At 54.9% G+C, this 12,426-nt stretch overlaps 1 protein-coding gene across 1 annotated transcript; it reads right to left on the bottom strand.

The window, feature by feature from the left end:
• Positions 1-3,633: 3,633 nt before the first annotated feature.
• On the bottom strand, positions 3,634-7,776 carry LOC100077867 (plasma membrane calcium-transporting ATPase 1-like). The gene has a single exon (XM_016226895.3). The coding sequence runs from the start codon at positions 7,742-7,744 to the stop codon at positions 4,427-4,429; it is 3,318 nt and encodes a 1,105-aa protein (XP_016082381.2). The 5' UTR covers positions 7,745-7,776; the 3' UTR covers positions 3,634-4,426.
• Positions 7,777-12,426: the final 4,650 nt, after the last annotated feature.

The raw sequence follows: 12,426 nt of genomic DNA on the forward strand, positions 1-12,426 counted from the left end.
CACATATCCTTGGAAAGACGAAGGCAAATGAGTCCCGGAAGGGAAGCAGGATGAAGTTCAATATGGTACAACACTATCCACTTTGTTCCTTCTATATACCCTGGGGAAGGAAGATAGAAGTATCAATTCCTATTGCCAGTGGAAGTTGTGAAACACTTTTGAATTCTAAATTTCCTCATTTCACAAGCATCACATTGATACCCCCTTTCTTTTTGATTCCCTCTAAGCCCCAATGCTCGCTCCTTCCATCATAGTGCAGCAGGGGGACCTCAAAGATGCCCATTTCCCTGCAGTCCCATGTGGAGCAGTATGTTGGGCAGACGGTTGTCTCATACACTCCAAGCTCATACTGCCTTTACAACCACTGCACCACAAACTGGCCTCCAAAACACCTGCCTGGAATATTCCTGGTGAACAAAGACACCTACAAGGAACTCTGCAGTAGCACCTACAGCAGCCCAGATGAACAAAGAAAATCAAATAGAAAAGATTGCAATTGCAAATTGCCAAAAAAAAAGCAAACCCCAAAACAAAAACCCAGAAAGAGACTGGGTCTGGCCTGATTTGTATTTACCCCAGTGCTTAGAACAATGCTGGACACCCAGGTATTGCTTAAGAAATATAATAATGATGAGGATGATGGTGAGGACAACAATTGAACGGGCATTTCTCTGTGATGTTTATTCCAGACAGCTCTTAATACCTTGGGCTCAGCCCAGAGAAGGTAACAAGAATGGTTCATTGCAAATGATTTGGAAATAAAAGACCTACTTGCTGAGGAGCATCAATGGCACCAGCAGCATCTTGTGGTACCCGAGAATTCAGACAAGGGCAAGGCATTCAAAAACCTGTGCCCAAACGTACAAACCAAATATAAGAAACACTTGAGATAGGCAGGGGGCATGCCAAACACAAGAGATCCAGGGCTCCGTAGATAACCTCAAAGTCAAAAAGCCTACCCTAAGTTAAAGACACAAGAGAACCAGGATTCTGTAGGTCACCAAAAAGCCTACCCTAGGTTAAAAACATCAGAACGAGTGTGGCAGCAGTCTCATCACAGTCAAAGAGGGAATTCGACCTCCGCTCCAAACAAAAACTCCTCACTCTAGGCCTCAAGGCTCTCCATCACCTTGCCCCTTCCTACCTCTCCTCCCTTCTCTCTTTCTACCGCCCACCCCGCACGCTCCGCTCCTCTGCCGCCCACCTCCTCGCCGTCCCTCGGTCTCGCCTATCCCGCCGTCGACCCCTGGGTCACGTCCTCCCGCGGTCCTGGAACGCCCTCCCTCCTCACCTCCGCCAAACTGATTCTCTTTCCCTCTTCAAAACCTTACTTAAAAATCACCTCCTCCAAGAGGCCTTCCCAGACTGAGCTCCTCTTCCCCCTCTACTCCCTCTGCCATCCCCCCTTTACCTCTCCGCAGCTAAAGCCTCATTTTCCCCTTTTCCCTCTGCTCCTCCACCTCTCCCTTCCCATCCCCACAGCACTGTACCCGTCCGCTCAACTGTATATATTTTCGTTACCCTATTTATTTTGTTAATGAATTGTACATCGCCTTGATTCTATTTAGTTGCCATTGTTTTTATGAGATGTTCTTCCCCTTGACGCTGTTTAGTGCCATTGTTCTTGTCTGTCCGTCTCCCCCGATTAGACTGTAAGCCCGTCAAACAGCAGGGACTGTCTCTATCTGTTGCCGACTTGTTCATCCCAAGCGCTTAGTACAGTGCTCTGCACATAGTAAGCGCTTAATAAATACTATTGAATGAATGAATGAATGAATTCTAAAAAGATGACGGGAACATTTCGACATCCTAAGCTCATTGTGGACAGGGAACGCGTCTATCGACTCTGTTGTACTGTACTCTTTCAAACACTGAGCACAGTGCTCTACACACAATCACTGCTCAATAAATACCATAGATGATGATACTCCACACATTGTCTACTGTTGAAGAGGAGGCTCTGCGAAACATTCAAAACCTCAAACATTCAGCACTTACAGACTTTTACTTTAACGCGCAGGATGAGAAAAAGAGGGTAGTTAAATTAAATCCACAAGCCTGCAGGGGTCTCTGCAAGGGGTGGCTTCCCAGAGAGATTGCTGGAAGTTGTGGGGTTCTGCTCTGCTTATCGTGGCCCCCCTGCTCTTGCCAGAACCTCAGAAAGCAGCCCCTTGGCAGCTGCAATTCTTCCAGCCCAGAGCAGACAAGGAACCAGGCTGCCCAGAGGAAGTAGAAGGGTAGGCTTGGCTGCTTGTTTCTTCCACTCCAGCGGACAGCAGGCTCGTCTGAAGATAGGATCTCCTGTGTGGGTGTGTCTATATTGTAAAGCTTGTTGTGGGCAGGGAATGTGTCTATTGTTATATTATACTCTTCCCAAGTACTGAGTACAGTGCTCTGAACCCTGTGAGTGACTGACTATAAGTAGGGGCAGGCATTCACTGGGTTAGAACCACCTCAGAAACACTAGGGATAGGTCTACTATGGATTAGTAGTTTACCCCAATCTACGGGCCAGGTCCAGCTCCTGACACTCTAGCTGAGCATGACAGGTAAGTTCATTCCATTCTGGCCCCACTCACCCCGTCCCCATTGGTTAGCTATACTGTCGCCTTTCCCTAACCCCTGAACTCACACTCATCACTCCTCCTGGGACAATGTTCACATTTTTTTTTAAAACTTAGCCTGGCCACCAGCACCCACCCAGTCATGACCCCCGTTCCCTTTCCCCGCCACCCACCAATTTGTCCCAGCTCAAGTATCTGCCCTGTTTTTTGCTATCTTTAGCTTTCGTTTTTACCTCAGCTGCCGCCATCCCTGCACCACTCACCCTTTTTCCTCACTTGCGGTCCTCCCTCCCTTCCCTGGCCAAAGTCACAGGACCAAAGTCAGCCCGGAACAATGGAAGCAGATTGGGGAGGCGACCAGAACCTCCCCTCTGAGGCCTCCACAGCTACTGCCGGCCTTTCCCGGTCCACTGAGCCCCAGTTTGGCCCTGTCCCCTGCAAATCTGACTAGGGCGGAAGTGGGGGCTGAGAAGTAGGACTGCTGGGAAAGGTAAAAGGGAGGAGGAACTAGGGACCGCTAAAATAAAAATAGAAATTAAAATGAGAAAAAGCAGCCAGGTCCAACTTGTTCCAGTGTACAGGCCACATTCGCTTGTACACAGGCCAAACTTTCAACAAGTTGCAAATTCTTAATAAATTATTTCTTTTAAGAAAAGCAATCTAATACAATATTATTAAATAGATTCAAAGGAAATGAAATTGATCAAGAGAACTAAATATTAGTTTCATGGGTGGGAAGGAGGTTTTCAGTGCTTCAAGATTAAGGGGGAGAAAAAAATAGGGAGAGCAAGAGAAAGGACATGTATGCATGTGCATACAGACACATGCACGCGCGCGCACACACACACACACACACACACACACACATATCCAATGAAGTAACCAGGCTATGGTCCTTGAAGATGCGGTTATATCCGTGGAGTACATTTTCCCACAGACTTACCTCCTGTAAATTAGGATTCATCCCAGAACCAACGCCAATGACATGTGACTAATTTCTTGTAAGTGCTTGGCAAGGACAGTTGTTGTTACTCTGGCTATTTGAGGCATCAGTAAATGCTAAAAATTGTTGGAATTTTTGAAGTTTTTATTTTTACATTAATTTTAAGGAGTAAACATGCTTAAGGAAATGAGGCTATATATGATTGTTCAGATCACCGCTTCTTACATTTTGATTAAACGCTTGGGTTGCCTATTTCTTGTAAAAACACCTATCGATTCTCTAGCAGTATGTAACAAGGAGTAAATCGGTACCCCTTAGAAAATATCCCGCTCTTGAAAATAAAGTAGGATTTGGAGGCCCATGCTTTTCTGGTAACCGTTTAAAGGGATGTTTGTCATCTTCCAACGGTATAGCTTCTAGAATCTACGTATCCTGGAATCATTTTTTGTATCATTCATAATATGAATAAGGCAGGTTGGCATCAAAGGCCAAAATTAATGAACTTATTACATAAGTTTTTTGGTTTTTTTAAACCCAGTTGCTTACCAAAAACAAGGCAAAAGAAATAAAAAAATTTGTAAGGGGAGTAAGCGTCCGATCGTTCCGGAGTTAAATTATTTCATCAGGTTGTTTCTCTGTCCAGGACTGGTTAGCCACCGATATGAGGAAACATTGTTAAAACTTTGCCTCGATTTAAATGAGAGGGAGGAAAAAAAGAAAAAAAAAAGATGGCGCTCTTCGAACAGCACAAAAGGCTCTAGGGCGAGGAACCGGAAAAAAAAATGCCGTCATCTCCGGGTCGTTAACCAGGATTTACAAACGACTACTTCTGTTGAGGTAACAAGATTTTAATGAGAAAGAGATGTTCGAATTGTTCAGTTTACGGAAATGCGTACCCCGAACCGTGCCGGGCGAACCTATTACTGCAAAGACAGGCGTACCTTTTGGGCCATGGAAACGTCTTCATAGGTTAAAGACTGAAACGCTCTTATCACCTTGCTCTGAGTTTGTATTCTGCTGGCGCTCCTCATCCACAGACTCTGGCTAGGACTCAACTTGACTTTTGCACTTGACTCCTCAAAGGACACTCTGGCTTTATGACACCCCAGGAAATTGATGACGATTCCCACGTATCTGTGGGGAATAGAGATTACCAGCTGCCCCCAGATCAATACTCCCATTCCAAGGAAAATGCACCAGAGCCACATTTCTGGGCTGAGCTGTGTACACCCGAAAGCCTTCCCCCCATAGTGCACGATAAAAAACTGCACGATGAACGTGCCCCCGACGACTAGGCAGAAGATGCTGTTGTTGAGGAGGCCTTCGAAAACATTCCTTTCATCGTGCACCTTGCGGGCGTTGATCTCGTTGAAGAGCTGCATCATCACAAAAGTGTTGAAGACCATGGTATAGTGGACGGTAGGCGGGGTGTGCAGGTCAGAGTTCCTCCCACTGTCTATGTTGAATATTTTCTCCCCCGCGAACAGGAGCCCAAAGATGACCACGATCTGATAGATGGCGCTGCCCACGATGTTTCTGATCATCGCGTTGGAGAGGAGCCGCTGTTTCCTGCCGTAAGGTTTTCGGCGCAAGAGGGCTTCGGTGGGGGGGTCCGTGGCCAGGGCGAGCGAGGCAAAAGAGTCCATGATGAGGTTGACCCAGAGCATCTGCACCGCCTTGAGGGGCGAGTCTTGGGTGATACACGCTCCCGTGAAGGCCACGATGGTGGCCACGACGTTGACCGTCATTTGGAACTGAAGGAACTTGGCGATGCTGTCGTACACGTTCCGGCCCCACATGACGGCCTTCACGATGCTCATGAAGTTGTCGTCGGTGAGGATGATGTCCGAGGCCTCCTTGGCTATGTCCGTCCCGGCGATCCCCATGGCGAACCCGACATCGGCCTTCTTCAGCGCCGGCCCGTCGTTGGTGCCGTCGCCGGTCACGGCCACCACCTGCCTCTGTCCCAGGGCGCGGCTCTCGATGATCCCTTGGACCAGGTTGTATTTGTCCGACGGGCTGGACCTCGCCAGCACGCGGAGCCGCGGCCAAATCCTGTCGAAACGCTCTTGGTCGACTTCGCCCTCGGCGTTCCGGATCAGCCTGTTGAACTCGGTGCTCTCCATGCAGAGGAAATTTTCCTGGGGGTGCAGAATCCCGCACTTCAGGGCGATGGCCCGCGCGGTGCCGAGGTTGTCCCCGGTGACCATGCAGACGGTGATCCCGGCCCTCTGGCAGTTTCTTATCGCGTCCGGCACCTCCTCCCTCACGGGATCCTCGATGCCGACCAGGGCGATGCAGGTGAGGTCGCTGACGACTTCCTCCTCCCGCTCCCAGTTGGGCTCCTGGCCGCAGACGGGGAACTCCCTGAATGCCAGGCACATGGTCCGGAGGCCCTCACAGGCCATGGGTTCGAGGATGCTCTTGAGGATGTGTTCCCTCTCCTGCTTTGTCAGCACCTTGTCCACCCCGTTGGCGCTGAGGATCCTGGTGCACTTGGCGAGCATGAGCTCCGAGGCCCCCTTACTGTAAATCTGGAAGCTCCCGTCGGAACGCTTGAGGACGGTGCTCATGGACTTCCTGTCGGAGTTGAAGGTGTAGACCTTGAAGAGACTCTCCTGGGGCGTTTTCCTCCGCTCCTCCTGGAAGTCCAGGTTTAAGTGCATGAGGAAGCCCAGGAGGGCGCATTCGGTCTTGTTGCCCACCTGCTGGGGGTGCCTGTCCCCGGGCTGCGGGGGCAGCACGTCGGAGGAGTAGGAGCAGTTGACGGAGATGGCCACGAGGAGGTAGTTCAAGGTGACGCTGGAGATGGAGCCGGGTTTGGGAACCTGCTTGTAGTAGGTGTCCCCGATGTAAGCCTGGACGACGGTCATCCGGTTCAAGGTCAGCGTCCCGGTTTTATCGGAGCAGATGACGGTGGCGTTGCCCATGGTCTCGCAGGCATCCAGGTGCCGCACCAGGTTGTTGTCCTTCATCATCTTCTTGACGGAGTAGGCCAGGGAGATGGTGACGGCGAGCGGGAGGCCCTCGGGCACGGCCACCACCAGGACGGTGACGCCGATGATGAAGAACTTGACCAGGTAGGCGAAGTAGGCGGGGAGGCACCGGGCGATCCAAGGCCGCCTCCCCTTGGCGAAGACGTTGACGGCGAAGGAGACGACGAGGGTGAGGACGGTGACGCTGGCCATGAGGAAGCCGAACTTCCCGATCTGGATGGCGAGGACGGTCAGCTTCTCCTGGAGGATGCTCTTCTGCTTGGGCAGGGCGGCCTTGAGGATCTGGCTGGGCCGGGGCCGGTCGAGGGAGCCTTCGGAGGTGCCGGTGGAGGTCTCGGCCTCGGCCCCCGACAGGGCCCGCCCCGACCGCTCCGGCGGCTCCGGCCGCCACCGGCGTCCCTTCCCCCCGCGGCGCCGCGCCGCCTCGCCCTCCTCCAGGGCGTGGGAGGTGAGCAGGGTGAGGATGATGCCCGTCTGGGAGTTGAGGCCCACGGCGGTGACCAGCATCTTCCCGGAGCCCTCCACGACGAAGGTGCCCGACAGCAGCATGGGGTCCCTCCGGGGCGACTTCCTCACCAGCTCCGACTCCCCGGTGAGCGAGCTCTCGTCCACCTTGACGTCGTGGCCCCGGAGCAGCACGCCGTCCACGGGCAGCATGTCGCCGTAGCCGATCTGGACCACGTCGCCCACCACGAGGTCGGCGACGGGCGTCCGGGTGACCCGGCCGGCCCGCACCACGGCGATGCGCTGCTCCCGGGCGATGCGCCTCTCCAGCCCGCGGAACTGCCGCTCCTTGCTCCAGTCGTTGAAGGCCGTCACCAGGACCACGATGGCCACGGACAGCAGCAGGACCAGCCCGTCCAGCCAGCGGACCTCGTCGCCCTCCTGGTCCCGGGGCCCGGCCCCGCGCCTCCGGCCCAGGCAGTCGGGGTCCGAGCCGCCCGTCGGGGGCTCGTAGAAGGCCAGCAGCAGGGACACGGCGGCCGCCACCTCCAGGAAGATGAGCGTCACGTCCTGCAGGGCGTCCCACAGCAGTTCGCAGAAGGTCTTGGAGCGCGGCCGCGGCAGCTCGTTGGTCCCGTAGCGCGCCCGCCGGCCGGCCGGGTCGTCCTCGGCCCCGCGCTCCGGGTGCGAGTTCAGCCGGGCGCACAGGCCCAGCGGGCCCCCGAAGCGCTCCTCCAGCGCCTTCGCCCCCTCCGCCCCGCGCAGCTCCATCAGGGCCCGCAGCTGCGACACCGTCATCGCCGCCCGCCGGACCCTCCCTCCTCGCCAACCGTCGACGCCTCCGCCCGCCCACGTGCCCTCGGCCCGCTGCCGACGCGCCCCCCGCTGCGCCCCCCGCTCCTGCCCTGCGCCCCCCTCTCCTGCCCTGCGCCCCCCTCTCCTGCCCTGCGCCCCCCCTCCTGCCCTGCGCCCCCCTCTCCTGCCCTGCGCCCCCCGCTCCTGCCCTGCGCCCCCCTCCTGCCCTGCGCCCCCCTCTCCTGCCCTGCGCCCTCCTCTCCTGCCCTGCGCCCCCCTCTCCTGCCCTGCGCCCCCCCTCCTGCCCTGCGCCCCCCTCCTGCCCTGCGCCCCCCTCTCCTGCCCTGCGCCCCCCTCTCCTGCCCTGCGCCCCCCTCTCCTGCCCTGCGCCCCCCTCCTGCCCTGCGCCCCCCTGCGCCCCCCTCTCCTGCCCTGCGCCCCCCTCTCCTGCCCTGCGCCCCCCTCTCCTGCCCTGCGCCCCCCTCTCCTGCCCTGCGCCCCCCTCTCCTGCCCTGCGCCCCCCGCTCCTGCCCTGCGCCCCCCTCTCCTGCCCTGCGCCCCCCTCTCCTGCCCTGCGCCCCCCGCTCCTGCCCTGCGCCCCCCTCCTGCCCTGCGCCCCCCTCTCCTGCCCTGCGCCCTCCTCTCCTGCCCTGCGCCCCCCTCTCCTGCCCTGCGCCCTCCTCTCCTGCCCTGCGCCCTCCTCTCCTGCCCTGCGCCCCCCGCTGCGCCCCCCGCTCCTGCCCTGCGCCCTCTGATGCGCCCCCCTGTATCCTGAGCCTTCCGCTCCCTGCGCTGCCCTGTGCGCTGTGCTCGCCCGCCGCTCCCCGCGCCCACCGACGCCCTGAGCCGTCGGGCCGCTCCTTCCCTCCCTTCCTCCCTCCCTCCCTCCGTCCGCTGGCCTGCGCCCACCCGCCGCTCCAGGCCTCGGCCCGTTCCTGCGCCCCCCGCCCCGCCCCGCCCCGCCTTTCTCCCTCCCGAACCCTTCCCACCGACGCCCCCGACGCCCCCTACCACCTCCCGGCCCTCCCAGTGCCCCCTACCACCTCCCGGCCTTCCCAGTGCCTCCTATCACCTCCCGGCTTTCCCAGTGCCTCCTATCACCTCCCGGCCCTCCCGACCGCCGCGACGGCTCCTCCGACCCTAGGCTTAGGCCCCCTCCGACCCGCAGCCCGTCCCCCAGAAGTCCTCCCTCTCCCTCCGCCTCCCTCGACGTTCCTTCCCATCCCCGGATCGTCCTGCCTCGACGGCTCCTCCCTCCCTTGGCTTAGGCCCCCTCCGACCCGCAGCCCGTTCCCCCGACGCCCTCCCTCTCCCTCCCCATCCCCGGACCGCCTCCCTCGACGTCCCCTCCCATCCCCGGATCGTCCTGCCTCGACGGCCCGTCCCTCCCTGGACTTTGGCCCCGTCCGACCCGCAGCCCGGCCCCCCGACGCCCTCTCTCTCCCTCCCCATTCCCGGACCGCTTCCCTCGACACCCCCTCCCATCCCCGGATCGTCCTGCCTCGACGCCTCCTTCTCTCCTCCCTCCCCCAACCCCGCACTACCCCCGGACACTCCCTCCTATCCCCAGGCCAGCCCGTCCGCAGCCCTCACTCAAACCCGGACCGTCCCGCTCGTCGATGCCCCTTCCTAACCCCTGGCCGTCTCGTCCCTCTCCTCCCCTTAGCAGGCCCGCTCCCTCTCCCGCCTCTTCCTATCTCTGAGCCGTCCTGCCCACCCCCCCCCCCCCCCGCCAAGCCTCCTCCTCTCCCAGAGCCGTCCTGCCCCACCCCCAAAATTAAAAAAACAACAACCCACATACACACCTCCTCTATCCCTGGGCCGTCCTGCCACTACCCCCCACAAGCTTCTCCTATTCCTGAACCATTCATGCACCTTCTATCCTTGAGCCGTGTACACAGACACACACACACAAACGCAGACACATACACACATAGAGACACACACAGATTCAGTGTGGCTTAATGGAAAGAGCACGGGCTTGGGAGTCAGAGGACATGGGTTCTAATGCCAGCTCCTCCACTTGTCTGCTGTGTGACCTTGGGCAAGCCACTTAATTTCTTTCGGTCTCAGTTCCCTCATCTGTAAATGGAGATTAAGACTGTGAGTCGCACGTGGGGCAACCTGATTACCTTGTTTCTACCCCAGCACTGAGAACAGTGCTTGGCACATAGTAAGCGCTTAACAGATACGATAAATATTAATTATTATTATTATATTCCCTTTCTTATCACCAGGCCATCTGACTCGCTCGGCAGCCCCACCAGCAAGTTCTCCCTACACCCCCCAGCCCAGTGCCCCAACATGCTCATCCCTTACCTGCCCAGTCCAGCCTTGCCACCTGCCGCGATGCTACATTCCTAACCCAAACCCTTCCCAGATATTTCGAGGTCCAGGTGCCACAGGTCCTCCGGGACATCTGGTGGTCCAGAGCTCTCCAGAGCAATACTGGGCCTCATGGAAGATTTCTGAGCCATTGCCCTCAGACAAGGAGGTCTCCTAGGAGGCCCTGGTGAGCTAGGAGCTGTCCTGGATAAGTAGAAGGTACTGAAACCAGTGTTAAAGGCTGATTCGGTCTAATGGCTTCATAAGATGGTGAATGCCAATGGTAAACTCATAGTGATTTGGAAATTAAAGAGGAAAAAACCCACAAAAATTGGAATTTATCTATGATGAACCAAAAAATATAAGCAGAAAGAGCAGGAGAGCAGTCGCAAGATAGGGCACAGAACTGGGAAACAGGAAACCTGGTTTCTAATTCCAGCTCTGCCACTGGCCTGCTGTATGACCTTGAGCAAATCACTTAACTTCTCTGTGCTACAGTTTCCTCATTTGTAAAATGGGCATTAAGTGTCTGCTCTCTCTCCCCCTTGGATTGTGAACCTTCTTTTGTACAGAGACTGAATCCAACTGGTTAGCCCGTATTTCTCTAGTATTTAGCACTGTGCTTGGCACATACTAAGCATTTAACAAATACCACAGTTATGATTATGATTATTATTACAATAAGCATAAGTGAGGTAATTAATCCACCAAGTACCTGGAAAAATAATCCAGTAGAGATCACAGACTGTGGGACTGTAGCCCAACGTTAGGTAGGGATTGTCTATCTGTTGCCAAATTGTACATTCCAGAAAATCCTTACCATAGGCTTGAAAGCACTCAATCACCTTGTCCCCGCCCCCCCCCCCCCCCCCCCCCCCCTGCTTCCCCGTGCTACTCTTCTACTGCAACCCAGCCCTCACACTTTGCTCCTCTGATACTAACTTACTCACTGTACCTCAGTCTTGTCTATCTCACCACCAAGCCCTCACCCACATCCTGCCTTTTCCCTGGGACACCTTCCCTTTTCATATCTGACAGACAATTACTCTCGCCACCTTCAAAGCCTTATTATAAGAAAGTATTTCTCCTCCAAGAGGCCTTCTGTGACTAAGCCCTCATTTCCTCTCCTCCCACTCCCTTCTGCATCACTCTGACTTGCTCCCTTTTCGCCCCCCCACCCCCCACAGACCCACAGTGCTGATGTACATCTCTGTAACATTTATTTATATCAATGTCTGTGTCACCCTCTAGAATGTAAGTTCGTTGTGGGCAGGGAATGTGTCTGGTTATATTATTGTGCTGAACTCTCTCAAGCTCTTAACACAGTGCCCTGCATACAGAAAGCACTCAATAAATGGGATTGACTGATTGATTGATTGATTGATTCACTAGTCTTTATGCATTGGGTGGGAGTCATGAGTTTCACTTCTTTGATCCTCTCAAAAGAAAGCTGGGACGATCAAAATAAGTAAATCGAGAAGTCAAAATAAATAGAGCAGACATGAATACCCAAAGTGCTGAGGAAGATGAAATTAATTAATCCGTAGTATTTATTGGGCCCTCATTCCATGTAGAACATGTTATAAGTACTAGAGAGAGTAAAACAGTGTTATTAAGTGCTAGAGATCATAAATGCTAGAGTTGCCTGAAGGGATGATATGGTTTAGAGTGCCAGGAAATTCATGGGGAAAAGCGTGTTGGAGGAGGTGGGATTTTAGAAAGGATTTGAATGCGGAGAGATCTGTGGTCTGTTTGATGTGGGAGGGAGGATCGTAATGAAGGCAGTGAGGCCAAAGTGGAGTGGAGCAAAAATGGCAAAAAGGCAAGAAAAGACCACACTTTCATTCATTCAGTCATGTTTATTGAGTGCTTACTGTGTGCAAAGCTCTGTACTACGTGCTTGGGAGAGTACAATATAACAACAAATAGACAAATTCCTGCGCACAACAAGCTCACGGTCCAGATGCTTGCCAAATAAAACTATTCTGCTGGGCTCTATGGCCCCATCCTGTCCAGCCAGAGGACCAGTATTACTTTTATATTGTACTCTCCCAGGCACTTAGTACAGTACTCTGCACACAGTAATCGCTCAATAAATATGATTGATTGATTCATTGATTACTTAGGGCCAGATTGAGCCAGTGGAATATCAGCAGTAGCCTCAGGGGCCAGATCAGTTTGCTCCTTGTAGGCCCCAGAACCTGTCAGGGGTGGCAGACAAGTGAGAACTGGACATAGACATGCTTTCACTCCTTCAGGCTGACTGCCTCCCCTCTCAAGCCTTCATGCTGCGACTCTCCTCCTCTAAGTTTTTTTTGGTTAGTCCAGTCCATCTCTTATCTTCTCTAGTGGCTGCCATG

The sequence above is a fragment of the Ornithorhynchus anatinus genome, chromosome 5 (genome assembly GCF_004115215.2).
Source record: "Ornithorhynchus anatinus isolate Pmale09 chromosome 5, mOrnAna1.pri.v4, whole genome shotgun sequence".
NCBI classification, from domain to species: Eukaryota; Metazoa; Chordata; class Mammalia; order Monotremata; family Ornithorhynchidae; genus Ornithorhynchus; species Ornithorhynchus anatinus.

What these genes read in the sequence shown, in the direction of transcription:
- LOC100077867 (XM_016226895.3), bottom strand. Translation starts at nt 7,744, where the DNA reads ATGACGGTGTCGCAGCTGCGGGCCCTGATGGAGCTGCGCGGGGCGGAG.